At 38.6% G+C, this 21,391-nt stretch overlaps 1 protein-coding gene across 1 annotated transcript in view; it reads right to left on the reverse strand.

Moving 5' to 3' along the window:
• Nucleotides 1–2,970: 2,970 nt before the first annotated feature.
• The window catches only part of LOC131688959 (uncharacterized), an 84,904-nt gene continuing 66,483 nt past the window's right edge, over nt 2,971–21,391 (reverse strand). Inside the window, exons 3-6 of the mRNA XM_058973620.1 lie at nt 11,268–11,901; nt 11,071–11,202; nt 4,200–4,378; nt 2,971–4,136 (exon numbers count right to left, since the gene is read on the reverse strand). Of these exons, the coding sequence (XP_058829603.1) occupies nt 3,672–4,136; nt 4,200–4,378; nt 11,071–11,202; nt 11,268–11,901 (1,410 nt within the window). The 3' untranslated portion in view covers nt 2,971–3,671. The remainder of the gene's footprint in view (nt 4,137–4,199; nt 4,379–11,070; nt 11,203–11,267; nt 11,902–21,391) is intronic.

Consider the following 21,391-nt stretch of genomic DNA (forward strand, 5'->3'; position numbering starts at 1 on the left):
GACTATAATACTCCAAATTTTGTGAAATTAGTTCACGTGAAAATTTCATTACCATGTTCCATGAAATTGAATATGATTAGGGATACCTTCATGCAAAATTGATCGTAAATTACTATGTACTAGAAATCATGAATCAGTTCACGAAGACATGAATAATATGTAATGAACTTGGGAACTATTTCACGAGCACGGATCTTGGATCGTGACTAATAGGGGAGACTGAGGATCCCCGGGGAGACTTGATCCCATCATTGTAACTCAAAGGCGGATCAAAATACATTAATCGAATATACTAGAAAGTTGCGTAGTTTTATCTAAACAAAGATTTCTTTAACACAAAAAAATAAATTGGACATGTGTTACCGAATTTTTACCGATTTAAAGAAAAAAATCTCAGAAGAACTGAAGAAGATTTATTTTCCAAATTTTCAAACTTTTATACAATTGATAAAGTCTCCCACTGCATACTATACTTTTGCATACAGAAATACAGGAGAATGTCAATTATATGAATACGCTATGATTGAGCTGATTTTTTTGTTCAACTATATTTGTACAAAAGTTTGATGAAATAGATGCTATGGGTTCACTTGATCCCTTCAAATTCGTGGAGATTTGATCCCCTTCGCCATGCTTCATACACACTACTGAAAATAACCAAATTCACACCAGAACAATTGAAGTCATTGTTGCCATAAAATAACAAAAAAAAACTGTCAAAAATGAACCCTTCATCATACAAAAAATAAACTGTAAATGTTTACTACAGCATACGTAGCAACCATGCATCCCACATTTGACGTTCCTCAACCATAATAACGACAGCTTTCAAATCATTGCACAGAGATTTGAGGAATTCGTAATAAAAATCAGGTGAGAGATGGATAATATGTAGTACCAAAAATAGTAAATCACAACAATTTAATCAATACCACAATACATTTATAACATTGAATGGGGTTAGGTACCTATTTTTGCCCTATTAGGGAGGGTACCACATTATTTCATTATTAATTTTATTATTTCAGCTTCTTTGCTTTGTTATTAGGAGCTATTTTTTTATTTCGATTATGGTGGTTTTAGCCTTAAGGTCATTCGCCTCTTATTAAGAGCCAATATAATAACAAAATTGTCTTGAGAATGGCGAAAATCTTCTGTTTGAGCACAGCAAAAACTCTAATCGAGTACCCCAATTATCGCAACACCATTTGAGCCAATGCGTTGAGCAAAGATGGCAGACGCTGTTCTAACCAAAGGCTTCAGATTGGTAGGATGATAATAGAAACAGGGTAAAAATAGGCTTATTACCCTACATGCTCTTTTAAACACGTTTTCAAAAAATAATCAAGTGTCCCCAAATTAGGGATCGAGTCTCCACTAATCAAAGAATTTTCCATTTTTTTGTTGTTTTCCGAAAATGCTCATAGCTCATGTCTAGTATAATATTTCCATGTAATTTTTTTATGATTATCAGTCAACCCTAGAAACAATATAAAACTACAAAAAATACATAGTTTGTTTATCATTCCACGGAGTAGGATTGAAAAATAAAAAAGGGGATCAAGTCTCCTCAGTCTCCCCTATATTAGGAATCATGAACCTGTCTACGATTACATGAATAATATTTGATGGCTTTGTGAACTATTTCATAAGCACGAATTGTAACTTGTGACTATTATACTAGATAAAATAAACCAGTTCACGACATGACCAACATTTTAAAATTTTGTGATTTATTTCACGGGTACGCACGGTCAGTCGTGACTATTATACTAAGAATCATGAACGAGTTCACGAATACATGAATAATATTACATGATTTTGTTTATTATTTTAGGAGCACGAATGGTAAGTCGTGTCTAATATATTAGGTATCATGAATTAGATCATGAGGATTGAATGGATGGATGAAATAGAGCACAAGAAAATATTGACAATGTTTTGATTTTGCGAACTATCTATGAATAACATTATGAGTCAACTGAGATTAATGATCATAAAGTTGTGAATTAGTTCTCGTACAGAAAATCAATTTGGCAATGACAAGGCAACCGTGACTGAATTTCACAAAACAAACCAAATATTTCCACTAACGTTATGAGGGCATTACTGAAGCGAAATTGAACATAATTATAAAACACATAATTTTCGTTCATAGTCCGGTTTTCGTAAAGTAAAGTAAAAACGTGAATGTTCCAGAATTCAGGGTACTTTATGCACGATTTTAGGAACAATGTTTTTACGGTGTAATGGTGGCCTCGGATAGATGAAGATGGCAAGATACAAGAGATTTAAGTTTAGTTGGTAGGATTAACTACTTCAAACCAATCAGACACTACCACTAACCAATTCCATTCCTTCTCGATAATAGACATTTACCCTATTTGTTGAGCTGAGTCGATTGGTACACAATACTCGGCCCTCCAGGTCTCATGAAAAATCTTCAAAGTTTAACCTTTCTTTTATGTGAAACGTAGAAAAATCAAAACCCTCCCCATGAGCATTTTCTGCGCACGGGCCTGTAAGGAAGAGATAGAAGTTATGGGAGATATAATACTCCGATAACTTCTATCTCTTCCTTTCTGGGTGGAAGAAAAAAAATAGCTTCGGATTGGTTGGATGATTTCATAAGCCCTATCTTCAAGAAGGGGCAACAAACTCAAGTGTAATATCATTCGAAGTATAACGATCCTCAATGCCGCTTATAAAAATACTCTCTCGTGCTCTGTTTAGCAGACCGTGTTGGCTGAATTATTTGTCTGCCAATACCAAAGCGGGTTTTGAGAAGGACTAGATGTTCACCCTGCGACAAATTCTAGATAATTTCTGGAAATACAAATTACGGACTCTGTTTGTGGATTTCGAGGCAGCGTACTAATCTGGAGTGAAGTATATTATTCAATAACATGATGTCGATGCTACTAATTTTCTTTTAGCTCTTCAGACAAGAAAGACGATTTTATATTATTTTCATATTGTCTATAATATCCATTAATACTATGTTACTGATGGAAGAAATGCCAAAAAAATTTAAACGCTCGATTGCGTTTTCTATTGTGTACCATAATTCATCTTAGTCGTTATGTAAATTTTAGTATGGCTGTCGTCGCAATTAAATTATCACAATAGCACTTAAACGAATATCTTAAAATCTGCTCTGCTAGGAATCAATGTAAACCTTCGAACACATTGGTGTTCTTCTTTGCTAAACTCATGCTACTAAGAAGACATAAGGAAAACGGTTAAAACTTAACACTTTGAAATTGCAATAAGCGTAACAATTATCGAATAGTGTCCGTTGTTTTTTCGACTCATGCATTATTTCTCCTCCGTTATCGTCAGGGTTCAGTCTTACTGGATTTTGTACTAACGACGGCAGTACACTATTTGTCTGTGCAGATCGTTCAACATCAAATTATCGTAGTTTTCTTCGACGACAAAGCTCATAACTTTATCAACAAGTATAAAGACTCCCATCTGTGGTGGAAAACAGGTGACACGAGGTTACTGTTTTATTAGCGCCACTGCCTGCAATACCTCTACTACAGCATCGATAATATCAAAGCGACTAATCGCTTTATTTTGGATGGAATGTGGACGCTTTTTAGGGATCTAATTATCTTTGGTTCGACATAGTATACTACCGGCTTAAAACGGTTTAGTTTTTCTTATTAAGCCTTCGTTTCATCGTTTATTGTCGTTGTACAGATGGGAGGGGTTTGAGTTTCACTTTCATTTTCTATTACTACTTCCGCGATCATGGTTTGAGGTATTTCGTGTACCGACCCTGCGGTACTACTGGCACTAATTACTATTTCTGGCCTATTTTGAATCTCCATTGGGATCTCTTCGACTTCCTTGCGATCGTTTGCTGGGGGCTGAAGAGCATCAACGGAGTCTGGCACCTTTTTGCAGTCCTCTTTAACAATTCCTTCGCAGCAGTGTTTCTGCAGACAAGCCACCTGGCGACACTGCATCAAGCACAGACTGTTTCTGGCGGGACCGGTAGCAGCAGTTGGTGCAGCTAATAGTGGTAACACTGGAACCATTGTTTTAAACTCCGGTTGAACGGTGACCTGGTTGATGCCCTGATCGTGGAAGAAGTTGATAACTTGATCGTTGATCGCGGTGTATACCTAGTGGAGGAATGGTAATTAGACATTCATTGCGTTACTTCAATCGATTATTTTTATACTCACCTTGGGGGACTCAAAAATTATGTGCGCCGTGGACACATACTTATTCGAGCTCAGCTGCCAAATGTGCAGATCGTGCACGCTGACAATGTCGGGGAAACTTTCCAGCAGTGACTTCTCGAAAATGTCAATATCGATCGTGTCCGGAATGGTCTGCAGTAGGATCATTCCAGATTCCTTCACTAGAAATGGTAACAAATAAAGAAAATTAGCATATCTGAAGAGCGTCGGTAGACGATGTCAGTTTTTCGTAACTACGAGAAGAGCAGCAAGCAGAATAATTAGAAAGAAATTACATTGATGACTTCCGCAATCTAATCTGGTTGAATTAGAACAGGATGATAAGCGAATATTTTTCCAAAGTTTGCCGAAGACTCCATATATCTAAACCCAACGATTTGGGCGCAAGGAGATTTGTCTCCTGGCTTTCGAACCGTAGTGCACCGGTAGCAAGTTGTCGAGGCGCCAGTGTACCGGATGCCACGCTGCACCCGGAATCGCCGAACCTATCTAGGCACCCTACAAAACTGGTAGATAGATAGCTTACGGAAACGGGTATAGCTATTGGGAGAAATTCCGCTGACGGAAAACTCTCACTCGGAGTAAGAAAGATCTACCGCCGGTAACTATACAACTAGATCGCAACAAAGCTGGGAGCTAAATGGCTTGCGGAAACGGGATTTAAATGGCTCACGGAAGTACACCCGCATATAGGGTTGGATCTAAATGGCTTAGGTATGCAGAGGGTCTAAACGACCTAATGTATGCCGAGGATGATGAAATAGTAATGAAGCAATGAATCGGGCGAGGCTACGAGTTAACTGAGGGAAACTCGTGAGTAAAACAAAGAGGGCGATAAAGCACAATTAGCTCCCCTCGAAGTAATACCACACATAATAGACATATGGGCTAAAGCATTGACCCACGTCAACTGGTTTGGAATTAGTTGGTAGGTCTCCTTTTCATTCTCCGTATTGTCCCATTCCTGCTGCCACGTCGTCATCGAATCGATTCTCACCATCTTTCTTACGTTTCTGGTGTTCCTTCGATTGTAGCACTCGATGTCCTCCGCCGGGTGATGCAAATGGCTATCATCCAGACGATAATGTGTACTGTCCCCAGGTAGGAACCCCATATTGCAGTATCGGTGACGAAACGCTAGATACCAGACGTCTCGTGCTGCTTCTCGGGGCGTTGACGTCTGACATGATCCTCGCTATTGCGTTCGTTGCCGTCGCCGACTTTTCGCAGGCGTTGTCTACGTGGTTGATGAAGCTCAACCGGTCGTCGATTATCACTTTCAATTGCTTCAGTGCACGCTTCGATGCAATCACATGCCCTCCGACATCGATCTGCGTCCTCTGAGCCGCTTTGCAGTTGCTGACTAACAACACCTACGGCTTGTAGTTACCTATCTGCAGCGCCACCCTGTTCATCCAGTTCTCGATCGCGTCTATTATCCTGTCACCGTGTCAAGACCCCGTCGTACATCCCGCTCCAAAAAGCTGAACCGAGAATGAAGCCCTGAGGAACGCCCACTGTGGCTCGCATTGACTTCTGCCCTTCGTTCGCTTCGTACAGCAGCACTACTCTGAAAGTAGCTCGTCAGGATTTGGCATGGTTATTACGTTCAGCGCTGCGGCGATGGTTTCCCAGCTAGTAGCGCAGTATCGATCTCCTCTTAGCTTCTGTTTAACTACCTTCTCGGTACTCACGAGCGTTGTCCGAATTACCTCCAATGTCGATACTTCTTTGCAGGATCCTAACTGCATCTTGGACAGTCCACGCTCACCCTCCATGCATTTCGTCAGCATGTTAAGGATAATTGTTTCGAGGAGTTTTCCATGTGTGTTCCTGGCTTTGGCAGCAACACCAACTTCTGTACCTTCTACATTTCGGGGAAATTGCCTTCAGCTAGACACTTCTGCAGTACCACACTGAACATGTCCGGATATGCCACAAGCGCAGCTTTCAGTGCCACATTTGGTACTCCATCCGGACCGGTGGGTTTTCTTTGATATTAGTCGCATCGACGCTTCTTTGAGCTCGTCGTTAGTCACTTGCCACTCGTCTGTGTTTGCTCTTTCTTCTTAGCCGTACGGTGTCGGCGACCAGGTAGTTGGATTGCGCTTCAGGAAGAGACCCTCAACGATTATCTTTAGCTTATCAGCGCACATTTCAGCTGGCCTAGACAGGCCCTTACCTTCGCCGTCCCCCAGGGATTGGCGTCTACTTCTCAGCACAGTCTCTTATGGTAAACTGGCTTACTAAGCTTGATCTCCCGTTTTAAAGCGGCCCAGGCTTCCCACAACGTCGCCTTGCGCTCCCCTCTCACTCTCCGATCTTGCTCTCTCAGTTCACCTTCTGGCTCTGAGACATGTACATGCGTGACTACAGTTTTCGCGGCATTGTAGCGTCACAAGCCGTCACAACCCTTCTTGTTAGATCAGCCGCTTCAACGTTCTGGATCCCGCTGTCCGGCCGAAATGCCTCAAGAAAGAGGTTTTTGTTGAAGGCTTTCGTCTTCCACTTTAGTTTGCCGGTCGTCGTTCTCCGTGCAGTAGCAGGGTTCGCCTGAGATGCTCGCTATGGGGATGCTTCTCGCACACTCTCCAATCTATGTTCGCCGTCAGTGAAGGACTACAGAATCTGGCGGAATTTCACTCGGTACCGAAGTCCGTTTCGTGAACCAATTAGCTCCCAGTTTTGTTACGATATAAGGAACCATTTAGCTCCCCGCTTCGCTATGACCTATTTGTTGTTGTCCTCGGCGGTAGACCTAGCCTCCACAACGAGCCGACCGGTAGGTGCTGAGGTCTGTTACTAAATTTCACTACAATAAATATTCTCAGAAGATATCTTTTGCAAATGAAACTTAGAGAAGTATTTAGTATTTAAAGTATTAGGCACATTTTTGTTGAACATATTCAAATTTTTCGAATTTCATCAAATTATTACCACCCCTCCCCCCACTACTACGCCACTGGGCCGAATATCTTTCGGTGTTACAGAAAACAAATATTGTTTATTTTCGTTTCACTATGTTCGATAGCACAAGGAAAGAGTAAAATAATTTACACCATAATCACCATATGCACCCAAAAAGATCTTTGACATGCTCAATTGGCTCCGCGCAGTGTCTCCGCCTAACTATGAATATAGCAACTATAGTGTACCGTTGTTTCGGTATTTCTATTAGAAGTACCGAAATAACTGGTTTTAGTTAAACCTTTCAGAAGATAGTAAACATTGCAGCATTCGTATTAACAGTTCTTCATTTACTTTTATTTGTTCAACTTTAAAATCGCTAATTATGTATGTAGTTGGTCCTTTGCCCACAGACTAACAGACATAACACTATGATGGAATTCCCTCAAAAAAAAAAAATTCGGCAATTTTCCCAGAACACTAGCTCTACCTTTTATTCACAATCCCAAACACTTTTACTGGTGGGTTACCCCTCAGGTTCGAGAACAATTTTTCACTAGTGGTCTATCCCCCGTATGCTAGTTCATATGTCAGTGGCGTCGTAATTGCAAATGTGGTCCCAGTCCCAACTACAAATATGTTTAAAATGGCCGTTAAAGCGAGTGAAGCGTTATTTTCGAGTGTTATGTCTGTTATACCATGTTCACACTGCAGAGTTAAAATATGTTATAATAAGGGATCATCCATAAATGACGTAGCATTATATGGGGGAGGGGGGAGTATTGTATTTTGTGATGATGTGTGACGACAGGGGGCAGGGGGTTATGTCATGCTACGTAGCTTTTTAAAAGGGGAATAACTAACATCGTTTTTTATTTTTTTTATATTTTTCGCTGACAAGGGGGGGAGAATTACCGTCAAGCTACGTAATTACCAGGGGTGGGCGGGTATTTACAGGTTTATGACTAAATGCTACGATGGGGGAGGGGGGTGTTAAAAATCACTTAAAAAATGCTACGTCATTTATGGATCGTCCCTAATTAGCAACAAGAAAAATGTCATCAAGATCCCTGTCAAAAAAAATGCGGACGGACATGGTCAGGCGATTTAAAAAGTTTGACGTTTGACTCAACTAGCCTGTGCTAATTGCCCCTAGGAACAAATGCAATTTGCGAATGCGATTTAAAGGCAATTTCAATACTTAGACAAATTTTCTGGCGGCTGAAATGGACTTGGTTGTTTTTTGCATTTTTCAAACATGGTGGTTCATGTTTGGCTTAAGTTTAAAATTGTTGTTTTTTTTAAGCAATTGGCGTGTTTCCGCTTGTATTTTGTTTGTTTAGTGCACTTAATTTAGCCAATGAATGTGGGAAATTGTGGAATCGTGTGCAAGTATAGTGGAACAAGATCTCTGACCTAAAGTCTAAATGAAAGTCAGATTGTGGTAAGTTTTGGTGTGCAATACGAATTTCACCAACCATTCTTCCTATAGTCTGGTGGTGATTACGTAGTGTACTGATAATTTTATGTGAGTAGATAGTGAATCCGAAAATAATTATTATTTTTAATTATTGGGCAATCAAGGGCGATTAAATGGCGCGTTCTCTGGGCGATTTGGGGGCGGTTTAAGGGCGGGTAGAGCGGCAAAAAATGACGGTGGCAAATCGCTCAAATGTTGCATTTAAAATAGCCCCCTAATTGCCAGCAAATTGTAGGGCTATTAGCGCATCCGAGTTGGCAAATAGCCCCCTGCTAGCCAGCAACTTGCCCTTTTTGACTGGGATAGCGTTAAAACACGTTTTAACTTGTAGTGTGAACGTAGTATTAGTCTGTGCCTTGTCATCGAAACAGCCAAACATTTTTCCTTACCGCTCGTCGTTCGTTTATTAAAACTGAAAACAGCCAATTAGGTACTTCTGTATTCGCTGTTTGTTTATTTAGTCTAAAACAGCCCATATTAATGTGCACGGTGGTGGTTTGTTTGTCGTTAATTGTTATTAACGCAAAAAACCGTTGTTTTTATTTACTCATCGTTAATTTTGGCTAAAAACCGCTAATGATCTTCTCGTAGTCACTCGTTTGTTTTTAGTGACAGAAAACATCTTTTATTTTATTGGATCTATAAACCACGTGTTTGCCGATGAGAAAAATCGAGAATATTTATCACTATTTGAATGGGTGTGCTGTTGCTTTAGCTAGAAAATTCATGGGAAACAGTGTTAACGGAAGATACAAGTGGATTTTGTTAGCCCTGAAAAGCACTATTTCGGCAATATTGAGGACACGCGAATTTACTTCATGCCGGCGGTGTTTTTCTTCGGGGCAGCTTTTTTGACAGATGCGGAGGGCCTTCGTTGGCTTAGGGGTCTTCGGCTTCCGCCGTTGCAGGAACAGGAACAGCTTTGGCCTTCTTAGCAGCCGGTTTCTTAGCGGCCTTTAGACTTTTTGCCTTCTCACCACCATCACCAGCATTTTTCTTCTTCTCCGGTGGTAGCAGCTTTCTTCGGTTTCTTTTCGGTCTTCTTTGGCAGCAGAATGGCCTGGATATTAAGTAACACACCATCCTGGGAAATAGTCGAGCCGGAGAGCAGTTTGTTCAGCTCTTCGTCATTTCGAATGGCTAGCTGCAGATGACGGGGGATGATATTGATATACCTGTTATCACGCGCCTGGTAGACGGGTGCTCTGGCACTGACACGATCTGCGCAGTGACCCTTTCTCAGCAAACGAGGGATTCGCCAACAAGACGTGCTGGTATAGCCAGTACGAGTGTAATACACGAATGATGTCGCACTCGCATACAACCCCCGATTTAGTACTTGGTTCAGTTTCGAAGCCTTAGTTAGTTACAAAATTGTTGTAGATATTTTTTATCAGTTAGCGCAAATATCAATCTAATACACGTTCAAAAACACGGGTAAAATTCCGGCCGAAAAATTTAAAGCGAAGCTCCTATATTGAAACGATAGAAGTGTTCTACATCAATAATAGTTGGCAAAGGAAAAGGTTTAATTCTTTTGGGTGGTTTGAAAGCGCTGATCAGGGTTAATTTGTTTGCCAAAAAACTATTCTCCGGGTGGGAGACTTCTGTTCCAATTATGCCCGGTTACTAACACGGAGATGAATCCTAATAATCGCTTTCTCTCCCAGTGTTGACTTAAAGTCTCCGGGCATCTGACAAGATGGGTGTACCTACTAAAATCGGCAGAAATTCACAATTCTTTCTGTTCAAGATTTGCGGCTTGGTGCGTGAAACCTTCGATTTTTTTCCATATGTATGCATCCTTCCACTCATTGGAAATAAAAATAATAGTTGGCGAAGGAAAATATTTTTAAATTGAATTCTTTTGAGTGGTTTAATAGCGCTTATAAGGGCTAATTTGTTGATCGATTTGTTGCTTCGGTTTGTCGCCATGGCCCAGACGCACGGAGTGAGCGACATCCATCCCCGTCAGCAGTTTATTTTTAAAGACTAACGTATGAAACGTAGCATGACCTTTTATCACTTTTGCACTGGTCATGGATCCGTGCCGCACACAGCAACCAATCAGATCGTCCGTTTATAACGTTCTCATAGTATCATTTTTCCGTTATTGATGGTAATCGTACACATTTCAATATTAAATATAAGAATCTTGTAAATGTTGTCGAGCTCGTAAAGTAAAAATCAAATCATTCTGTTAAGTATTATGGAAGTTATTAACGTTCAAAAACAGACGCGGCTGCCACACCCGATATTTTGAAACGGGACCCCTATATTGAAAGCTTAAATGTGTTTTACATTGACAGGCTTATAGATAAAAAGCAGCCCGAAGAAAGCAATAAACTAGCGAATTACGACGGAAGTATCCTCTTCACGAATTACGCTAACGAAAAGGCACACTCGTTTTAGGAAGCGAGACCAAGAAACACGACCCTCAAGTTTAGTAACAAATTATACACTTACTGTAAGGATAACTGAGTGATAGCAGAACAACGCAGGACATGATCGAACACAGTGGATCAACAAATTTGGACGTGCCTTCGTCTTCGTTCGTATAGTGTACGATCACGGAACAAACTATCACAAATAGGGTACCTGAAACACAGAGAACAAAATGAATTTCTTTTCATTCGGAATCAGTTCTATTAACGAATACTTACTGCAAATATCTCTCATCATCTCTCGCAGACTTTGCCGTTTCGCCGCCTCGTACGGTACACTCGACAAAGCGGCCACGTGTTTCCGCGAGCCGGAGAGTCGTCGTTCGCCCCTGCGCATGCCGTCACCAGTGACGACACGATCCAGAACGACATTTCCACTGGAAGTGATATACAGGAAGCTACCTTGATGGTACGTGTAGCCACCGATAAGCAGGTAGCAGAACCCATTCAGAATTATTCCCATGGATCCGAGTATCAGCACCGGGATTGGATAATGCATCGCGTCCTGGTGGTGAATATGGGAAAGCGTTTGTAGAGCTTCCACCACGGCTGAGAAGCAGAATGAGGCCAGGAAAATGCACACCACCAGCATCGTTAGGACATCGATTCGTGTCCAGCCGAAAGTGTTACGAAGACTATTTTCCCGTTGCTGGCGACTTTTGGTTTTTACTTTCAGCTTGATACTGGCCGGGCTGGGTTCTTTCGAGTTAGAGGGTTCTGCAGCCAGAGCCGGTGTAGCCGCTCCTTGTACCGGGAGCTCAATGAAACAATCGACAGTTGCATCGTCAAGTGCGTGTTTCAAGACGGATAACTGCTCACGGTATGCTCCCGTGGATGGAGATTTTTTGCTGTGCTGTATAGTGGAGAAAGAGAGAAATATATGATTGTAATTGCACGATGAATAGGTATATAGGTACTACGTTTGCTCTCTTCTAATAAGCGAGAGGGAGAGGAGATAACAATAGACTGTTGTATGGAATTATCTCTAACCACAAATGATTTAATAGCCCATTAAATAGATATCATTATCTCGGAGGTACCAACTGCGAGCGGTGTTTACAACAAGCATGTTATTGGAGACCCTCCAAACAAGAGATGAAAGATAAGTTGTATCATCGTGTAATAGCATGACTATTGGAGCGTAAAATAGCTTAATACATACCGACAACATCTGTAGACAGGTTGAGCATCATATTGACTAGGCCAACTTTTGTATCATTCGAATTTATTCGTGACGGTTTGAATGAAGTCTAGTCAGGCAGAAAGCAATCGTTAATTGGACCAAAGGGAAAAATGGAAATTTAAATACCGCCGCAGTAAGAAGGTGTTGTTGTTGAAATGATGATATAAGACTGCTTCTGGTAAAGCTTTTGAGAAATGCTTGAATCGATCACGCGATTTCATTGATGCTTATTATGAGTATTTTTTATGCATTCGCCGATATCATTGTAGATAGGAATGTCTGTTCGATTTAAACTTCGCGTGTGAGTAAAAGCATTTATGCTGAAGGGCTCAATATCTACCAATAAAAGTTGGACTCAACATTTCGATTTCATCTCTTCAGTATGTGGCGGTTGATCATGATATATATGTTATGCATATATCTCTCCACTATTATTGAAAACATTTGTATGAATTGTACCGTTTTGGAGGTGAAATCAAATAAACGAAGATTCATTATTGGCAACATATTGGTAATTCAGAATATTTCTATTGTACAAAACTCCCAAAAGTCCAATGATAGTTAATTTGTTAAGGAATTTGCGTTTCGACTTCGTCTCATCAGAATCCGACACTAACTTAGTGAATGAACTAAACTAGCCGCGGGTTCATGCTAGCTCCAAAAATGGAAACACTAATTGTGATCCTACGCAAACCCCCAGTCAAGCGTGATGTTCGGCAAGAAAAGGAGTCTCTAGACATAACTGAAAATAAATAGGATGAATAGGAACTTAAAACCATGTTCTTGCGTGCTCTTGTTTTGTTATCGAAACATGGATTCATGCCTGCGGGTTTGAATTTTTCAACGCTAATATCACAGAAAAGAAACATAAGCGAAAATTTGAGGTGTTTGTGATTTGTAATGTAAAGCTTGCCCAGAGTTCTCGCGAAAAATTGTACTAGCTCATATTTATGTCAGATTTCTGTGCCTATTATTAGATACATATTCTTTGTAAACAAGTGCCTACAATTTGTGAATAGTAGATCAGCTTTGTAGCTTCCTTTTCTGCCAAATATATTAAAATTCTACACAGCTGCTCCTATTCTAATAATTTGTTTCGATCCAAATACATCCACTGTGCCGGTGCTATCAGGTGTAATGATCTGTACGAGCTCCAACTTCACAAACTGTGGAAGTTCAAAGCTGATTTGAAATCATTTAAATCAACCTTGAACGATGGATTACCGTTAATTTGGCATGCCGGGCACGTACGGTATAAAATTGATTAGCAATGTTACGGAAATAGGCTAGTTCCTATACCATCGCCAAATTGCCATAGTTAAATTGTTAAATGCATGGCGACCGGAATGGTGATGATAAGTATAGCCGATAACCTGAAGGATAACCTACAGTTCGGTAATTTTTTATTCAATGTTCATGCCGTATGCAATGTCAAAATTTGCCATTTTGACCGAACACATTCTTCGTCTTTCTTTTCTGGGGCACAAATCAATATCTTTCCAAAAGGATAAGATTTTTTAGTAAAAATAGAAGTCATTCTTAATATTTTAGTAGATAATTTTTGATTTGCATTTTAGAAGCCTACCATTTTTGATTTTTTTTTTTTTGGATTTTTGGATGAGCGGAAGAGGCAGTCCAGTAAAAACTATAGTTTCGATGAGTGGTTATCAACCTTTTTTGTACCACAGACCCCTTAGAAATCACCCTGGGTTGCTGCGGTCCCGCACGGATAAACATCGATTTTGTATGCTACCTATATGTTATTTTCAGTTTGATAGGAAACAAGACTTGAAACTTCAATGTGGGTCATTCCACGCGAAGTGATAAAAAATATGCAAACTTGAAATCGACCTTCACGCATTTGAACGAAATTTGGAGGAATTGTTCATCTAGGGCCTATATATAAAAATCCAAATTTTTGTGTCAATCGAATCACCCCTCGGGTCATGGGAGCACCCCCGTTTTGACAAATTGCCAAAACCCTTGAGTTTATTTTGATCATATCTCCGGTTCTATTTAATCTAGAATCAAACCGCAAGATGGTTTTGAAGAAAATTGTTCAAGGAGTCTAGAAAAAATATTAGTTTTTGGCGGAAGTGCTGCCAACTATGTGATTTTTTCAGTTAAATAATAAAAGTTGTAATTTTGCTCTCAATACATATATTTTAAGTTTTAAAATTCTAATGCCATCGTGTTCCTCAGACATTTTTACCTAAAAAAAACGCTTATAATCTCAATATAATTTGAGCGCATCCTGAGATACGCCATTTTGAAAAGAAAAACTCGCATTTTCTCATATAAAAATCCATTTTTATTGGCCAAAATTGAGAAAATCTTCAAGTGGTCATAAAAATCTACCCCGATCTGCTAGAAGCAAACCAAAAACGTAGTTTTTCATCATTTCTCGTTTACTTCACGAAAAATTATGTTTAAACTCAGAATACTCAAGTTGGTTTTTTAGTGTTGTTCGCTTGCGATTTTATATGGAAAATTGCTATTTTTCCATTCAAAACGGATCCGCTCAAATCATATTGAGATTATAAGTGTTTCTCATGTAAAAATGTCGGACTAACACGATGGCATTAGAATTTTGAAAATTCAAATAGGGTAAACGAGCCCTTATTCATCTCACTAGTCAGCATGTCACACTATTTTGCTGATAGCTCGGCTTACAGTGAATTGATTGCGCTTAAATAGGTATCAACATCTTTGCTTCGTTCTTAAGAAGCAGTACCACAAAAAATCTGGCTTCGAAATATTTGCGCTTGAGCGCAGCAAAAAGTCGAGTACTACGCGCCCCTATTGATACTACCATTTGAGCTAATGCATTGAATAGAAATAGCAGACACTGCTCTAACAAATGTGTTCAAATGGTGGGATGAATAGAGGTGCTAAGATGAATTAGGGCACAGTAACCCTATATGTATAGAGAAAAAATACCTTTTATTATTTAATTGAAAAAATCACATAGTTGGCAGCACTGCCGCTAAAATCAATATTTTTCTAGCCTCCTTGAATAATTTTCTTCAAAAACCATCTTGCGGTTTGACTCTAGAGCAAATAGAACCGGAGATATGATCAAAGGAAAATCATGGATTTTGGCTATTTGTCAAAACGGCGGGGGTGCTCCCATGAACCGAGGGGTGGTTCGATTGACACAAAAATTTGGATTTTTTACCTAGATGAACAATTCCTCCAAATTTGGTTCAAATCCATGAAAGTCGATTACACGTGCCTTGATCACTTCGCGTGGAATGACCCATATGCATTTGAAAAATATATTTTTCTTTGTGGACCCCCAACAACGACTTAACGGCCTCCTAGAAGTTCGTGGACTCCAGGTTGAGAATCACTGGTTTAGAGGAAAAAAGTCATGCTGCGTGAAGTATCGAAGCAGGCAAGCCGTGCTGAAGCATTGAACTGCTGTAGAGTGAATTGCGATTGAATGTGTACAATATAAGTTGAATTAGCGTTTCCTATTTTACTCATCAGTAACTGACATCAACTTGGGGCCAGTCAGATGATAAATCAAAGCAGATTCCATATTGGTACCAGCTTGACACAAATCCAAACAGTTCACATAGAGGTACCTGAACGCCTAAAATAATAGGATGGTCCAAAGTGATGTCTCCAGTAGCCAAACGCAGAAGCTCTGATTTGCTGATGAGAAAACTAACAAGAGTAAAGCGACTGAAACTAGGCAATATTTTCAACTATCTAGTTTTTCTGAAGCATCTCAAGGAATTCCCTGTCATTTGCAATATTTTTCATATCTTGAATTGAAATTTAGGACAATATTGTTCAAACATTGCTTTACTATATGCGATACAATTTGTAAACCAAAGTAACGTGTTATTAAAATTATATGCATTTTTGTTTAGTATGTCAAATAGCTCAAGTATCCTCACGGGTGGGGATACTTTAACGACTCCATGAGGATAGTTGAACCATTATCCAGACTATCATAAAAACATGTAATATACGAAAAAAGTCTTTTTTGCAAAATAATAATTTCATTTGTATATTTGTAGTATAAAATCCCTTTCACAAATTATTTGTTTTTGTTTTTACTATTTTTGTGTTCTTTTTTTTCTCCCATCGTGTTTTTCTTTGATCAATTTCATTTATGGCGAGTCGGTAGTGATGCTACTTCTTCCTCGTCTTCTTTCCTAGTTTCTAAACTCACGTGGTTGAGTCTTTGGGAATACGCGTAAGTTTCTGGTGATTAACCTGGTAGAAACCTAAACTTTCTGCCTGCCGATGGAACATTATAGGTAGGGGAATTATGGTTAAAACCGACACCTTAAGCTTAACACTTTTTCTAAGTTGCCACAAAACCAATAAAATTATAATTATAATGCACAATTCTTCTTCAGAAAATTCTTAACAAGACTTAATTTTTTCAGCGCTTCGAAAAATTAATTTCATTAAAAATTATTGGTTGTAAAACTTGGAAAACAAAGTGACTTTTTGTAGGCACTGCGGGTAAAACCGACACCCTATAGGGGTAAGATCGACACCTCATTTAATTTATTTTCTCTTCACTTTTTTAAAATCTTTATCTTTATTAAAAATTAGATATATGCGTGAGTAACAAAGTGCGAGTATGTATGATGCAAATATGTGCTTTTTATTGCTTCATCATGTAGTGAGGGAAAGAAAGTTCGAAAGCGTAGTACTATCAATAAGAGTATTTTATGCTATAGGATTCTTTATTGATATGAGTATTTCCAAATAATCCTTGCGCACATCATTGCAACCTCCAGTGTCATTTTATTTCGTAAGAGAAGATTTGTAAGCGTTCTACGTTCTGCTAATTAGATTCATTCACTTATAAGTGACACACACACACACTTCTTAGTCAAAATATCTTTTTCAGATTTGATTTTTCGGACTCTGATCATCAACGATCTATTGGGGTATACATAGTATCATTGTCTCATTGTGATAAAGTTCATCTATGACAAACCAAGAGAACACTAGAAATTCGGTTTGATGAGCTTTTTGCAGAAATAGCAAAAGCTGCGATAGAATCAGATAAGCAAAAATTCCAATTTTTGATTTTTAAAGAGACTTATAAGAAATAAACTCAATAAAAGTATTTCTGTGCATTTCAGCTATTACTATAGTGTTCTAATAGGCTAATTGAAGTGTCACAAAGATCCCCAGCCTTTCGTAATGAATCGCAAGTAAACACAACCATCTTAACAGTGTGTCGGTTTTACCCTAACCAAAGGGTGTCGGTTTTACCCCAACAGCGCACATTTTTTATAAAAGCAATTAAAAATATTGAATTTCTCAAACTCATCTTCAATGCACCTAGTTGATCATAGGAAAGGCCGATAATAATAGGTACTGAAAAATGGGGTGATTTGAAAAGTTTTTGTTCGGTTAAAACCTTAAAATCTACCAACGAAATTTTACATCCAGACGAGTATGAACGCTGCTGTTAAAACCTTAAAATCTACCAACGAAATTTTACATCCAGACGAGTATGTTTTGTTTATTTTTATGACATTCGGCGCACTAACGTAAATCCAATTTTTCTTCAAATGCTCTACATAAACGTACTAATAATAATGTATCATTATGAAATGAATAAAAATTTGATTTCTAGGAAAAGTTGTGGGGTGTCGGTTTTAACCACAGTGTCGGTTTTTCCCACAATTCCCCTATATTCAGTGAGAACTCAGATTGATTTGATTCGTAGCCTCTAAAAAGAGTTTCCGAGCAGAGTCTGATAACAAATTGAGAACTTGATATTGTGATGTAGTAGGGAATGATTGCTCAGGTTGTTATCATTTTGGTTGTTTTAACGGTTAACCCATTCATGCCCATGTTGTTTGTGGACAACAACGTTTTTAAAAAGTTATAACTTTTGATTGAGGCGAGATTTGCTCACAAAAACAAGTAAGGCTCATTAATGTGATTATTGCCTTTAATTTGAGTATTAACAGTTACAAGGATCAGCTCTAGAACTGAAGTTATTGCAGTTAGTCTGATTGGATTCCGATGGAGCAGTGCTGCCAGGGACACTTTACGTTGACGACGGAAAATGATTTTTTCATATATCTTCATTATGGTGCAACATTATTGAAAACTGATAAAACTTATCAATTTAGACTGTCGTTGGCTACGTTTTCCACGTAACTGGACTATTGTAATTATTCCAGGAGAATTGTATGGAGCATTAGAAGGTAAAGATTGACCAGCTTCTAGCACTGCCATGGAAGCACCTATCTTTATGAAAATAGGCTTTTCGTGTTTCTTGACACAACCGTTTTCAAGGAAAAATAGTTTGGAAACCCTACATGCACTAGAAAAAAGTTGGGCATGAAAATCGAAAGTAGAAAAATTGCACTATGACATCAAACAGAAAACTATTTATGCTATCAGTGAAAGCAAATTGAAAACTTATTGAGATGGTGAAATATTTCATTGATAACAAAATAAGAAATCAATTTGATGTTTGGCAAAGAAATAGAAACAAACATTTTTTTCTAAAAATGTAAGCACATCAAAATGAGATCAAAATATGATGTCATATCTGAAAAAGTTTAAACTGATATCAAAATAAGATTTCAATTTGATGCTTGATATCAAAATATGTTATTGTCTATTTGCTGTAATTTTGATGTTGGACTTTGCTCGGGTTTCTACACCGCTAAATCTTATTTATAAACAATGAAAAAGATAAGCAGTCAGTTCTGACTCTTGTTGCCCAAAATCAGCTTCCAACTTCGTTTATCGTCCTTTTTAAGTTTCTGATATAACGACTTAAAGTAGGGTACGAGATATTGTGCATTTTACGTTTGCGTTTAGCGTTTATAGTTACACATTATTTTGACAACCCTTAACAAAAAATTACAAAAATCTGAACCTAAAAGTGGTTTATGTATCCCCGCAAAAAGTGGTTCATGTCATAAGGGACCATCCATAAATGACGTAGCATTTTTTGAGCAATTTTTAACACCCCCCTCCCCCATCGTAGCATTTCGTCACAAACTTCTAAATACCCCCTGGTAATTACGTAGCTTGACGGTAACTCTACCCCCCTTGTCCGGCAAAATCTAAAAAAAAAATAAAAAACGATGATAGTTATTCCCCTTTAAAAAAGCTACGTAGCATGACAAGACCCCCTACCCCCCGTCGTCACACATCATCACAAAACACAAAACTCCACCCTCCCCCATATAATGCTACGTCATTTATGGATGGCCCTAAGCAAATTCGAATTAGTTTTAAGCTGGCAGGAAATATTTACCTTTGCAAATTTCTTCATATCAATAAGTTTATAGTGTTTAGTCTCACAGATTGGACACCAAAGTTGTTTTTAGACGACTTTTAATCTTGAAGATCTCGAAATACGAATGCTCCAATATTCTCAGCCGCTTTTTATACTGGAGGTTCAACCTTGGCGATTTTTACGGGTGACAACTTTTTAAGAGATTCTTATACGGTAGGATTTTTGTCTGATTTTTACTCGTGGAGTTTTTATTTCCGATTTTTATATTCTAATACACTTGAAACGGGTTTTACGAAGCATGTGCTGTCCTTGCGACCATTATTTTGGTTGCTTCCGGTTTAATCACAAGAATTTTTAAATTTGTATGTGAAAATATATGAAAAAATGGCAATGAAAACAGTAAATTCAGAAAAAAGCCAGTGTCATCTTGCTCATCCCAACATCGGCAGATGTATAGGTTAAGATGAAAGGATCAACATTACCGAAGACTGTGGGTTGTTACCGTTTCGAATCGTACACCCTATGAAGCCCTGATAGGAGAAGTAAAAATCTAAAAAGAAAGCATACTGGCGTTCATGATGATTTTGATTTATATTTATATAATATGTATTAGCATTTATATCATCTATAGTACTATATTCTTGTTGATTGCATAATTGATTATAGTCTAGTAGGTTAAAAATGGTCAGAGTACTAAAAGTATTTAAAATTAGGGATAAAATTAAATTAAAAACTCCGTAGTGAAAACTGATATAAATACCAAGCAATTCAAATAGAAATACTAAAACCGACATTATACACACCACTTATGCAGTGCACGATAATTGCTGCACCTGAAATATTATACAACGGGAAAGTACATCCATGGGGAGAGGCTGGATAAATTACTGAGGCCAAGATCTTATCATCCAGACAACTATCGTGAACAGCCGCTATCAATTGAGCAACCGAAAATAAAAGTCACAAGGACAAAACATACTTCATAAAATCCGCTTCAAATATATTAGAATATAAAAACCGGATATAAACTTCAAGCATAAAAATCGGATTGGGACTTTCCTCTCCAAGAGTCAGATAAAAAAACCTTCAGTATAAAAACCGGAAGAAAATATGTACGATTCTTACAAAGTAGTTTTTGTTAGCCGACTTTTAATCTTGAATATCACGATATACGGATGCTCCTGCGAATAATTTATTTATTTTTAACCGGTTTTTATACTGGAGGCTCATTCTTACCGAGTTTTTTAAGCGATTCTTATGCTGAAGCATCTCCGTCCGATTTTTACGTTTGAAGTTTATTTCCGGTTTTATATTCTAATATATCTAAAACGGGTTTTACGAAGCAAATTCTATACTTGCGACTTTTATTTTCGGTCGCTCAATTATTATTCTCAAGTTTTTTGAAGTGAAAATCAACTAGCCGGTAGTTCATGCCGAAGTATATTGGACGCGCTTCAACATTCGCAGTCAGGTAAATGATGCTACAGATATCACTGCAACAAGTGAAAAAGAATGTGGCCTAACGCCAAGCTTTTCCAAAACCACGCAAGGAAGTCGTATGTATTTAAGTTCGAGGATGCGACGGGTTGGAGCCGCTTTCAAGTCACTCCTTTGGAATAGATACGCGGCAACGCAATTTTCCAGGAGGACTAAGAGCCGATCCCTACTCGCTAATTGGACAGTGTAACCGCACTTGCACCCCTTTTCCCGTAGTCGTATGCATTCAAGGGTTGGATAGTATCCAGTGGATACCCTCCGAAGTCATCGGCTCAAAATCTAATCACTTACAAAAGCAACGAGCAGTACCGCGCATATCTCGCCAGAATCCACCAGCACGACAGACGTACACGTACAGACAAGTACCTACATCTAGCTACACACACACACCTATTGTAAGTTATACATAAGATTATA

The sequence above is a fragment of the Topomyia yanbarensis genome, chromosome 3, assembly GCF_030247195.1.
Source record: "Topomyia yanbarensis strain Yona2022 chromosome 3, ASM3024719v1, whole genome shotgun sequence".
NCBI classification, from domain to species: Eukaryota; Metazoa; Arthropoda; class Insecta; order Diptera; family Culicidae; genus Topomyia; species Topomyia yanbarensis.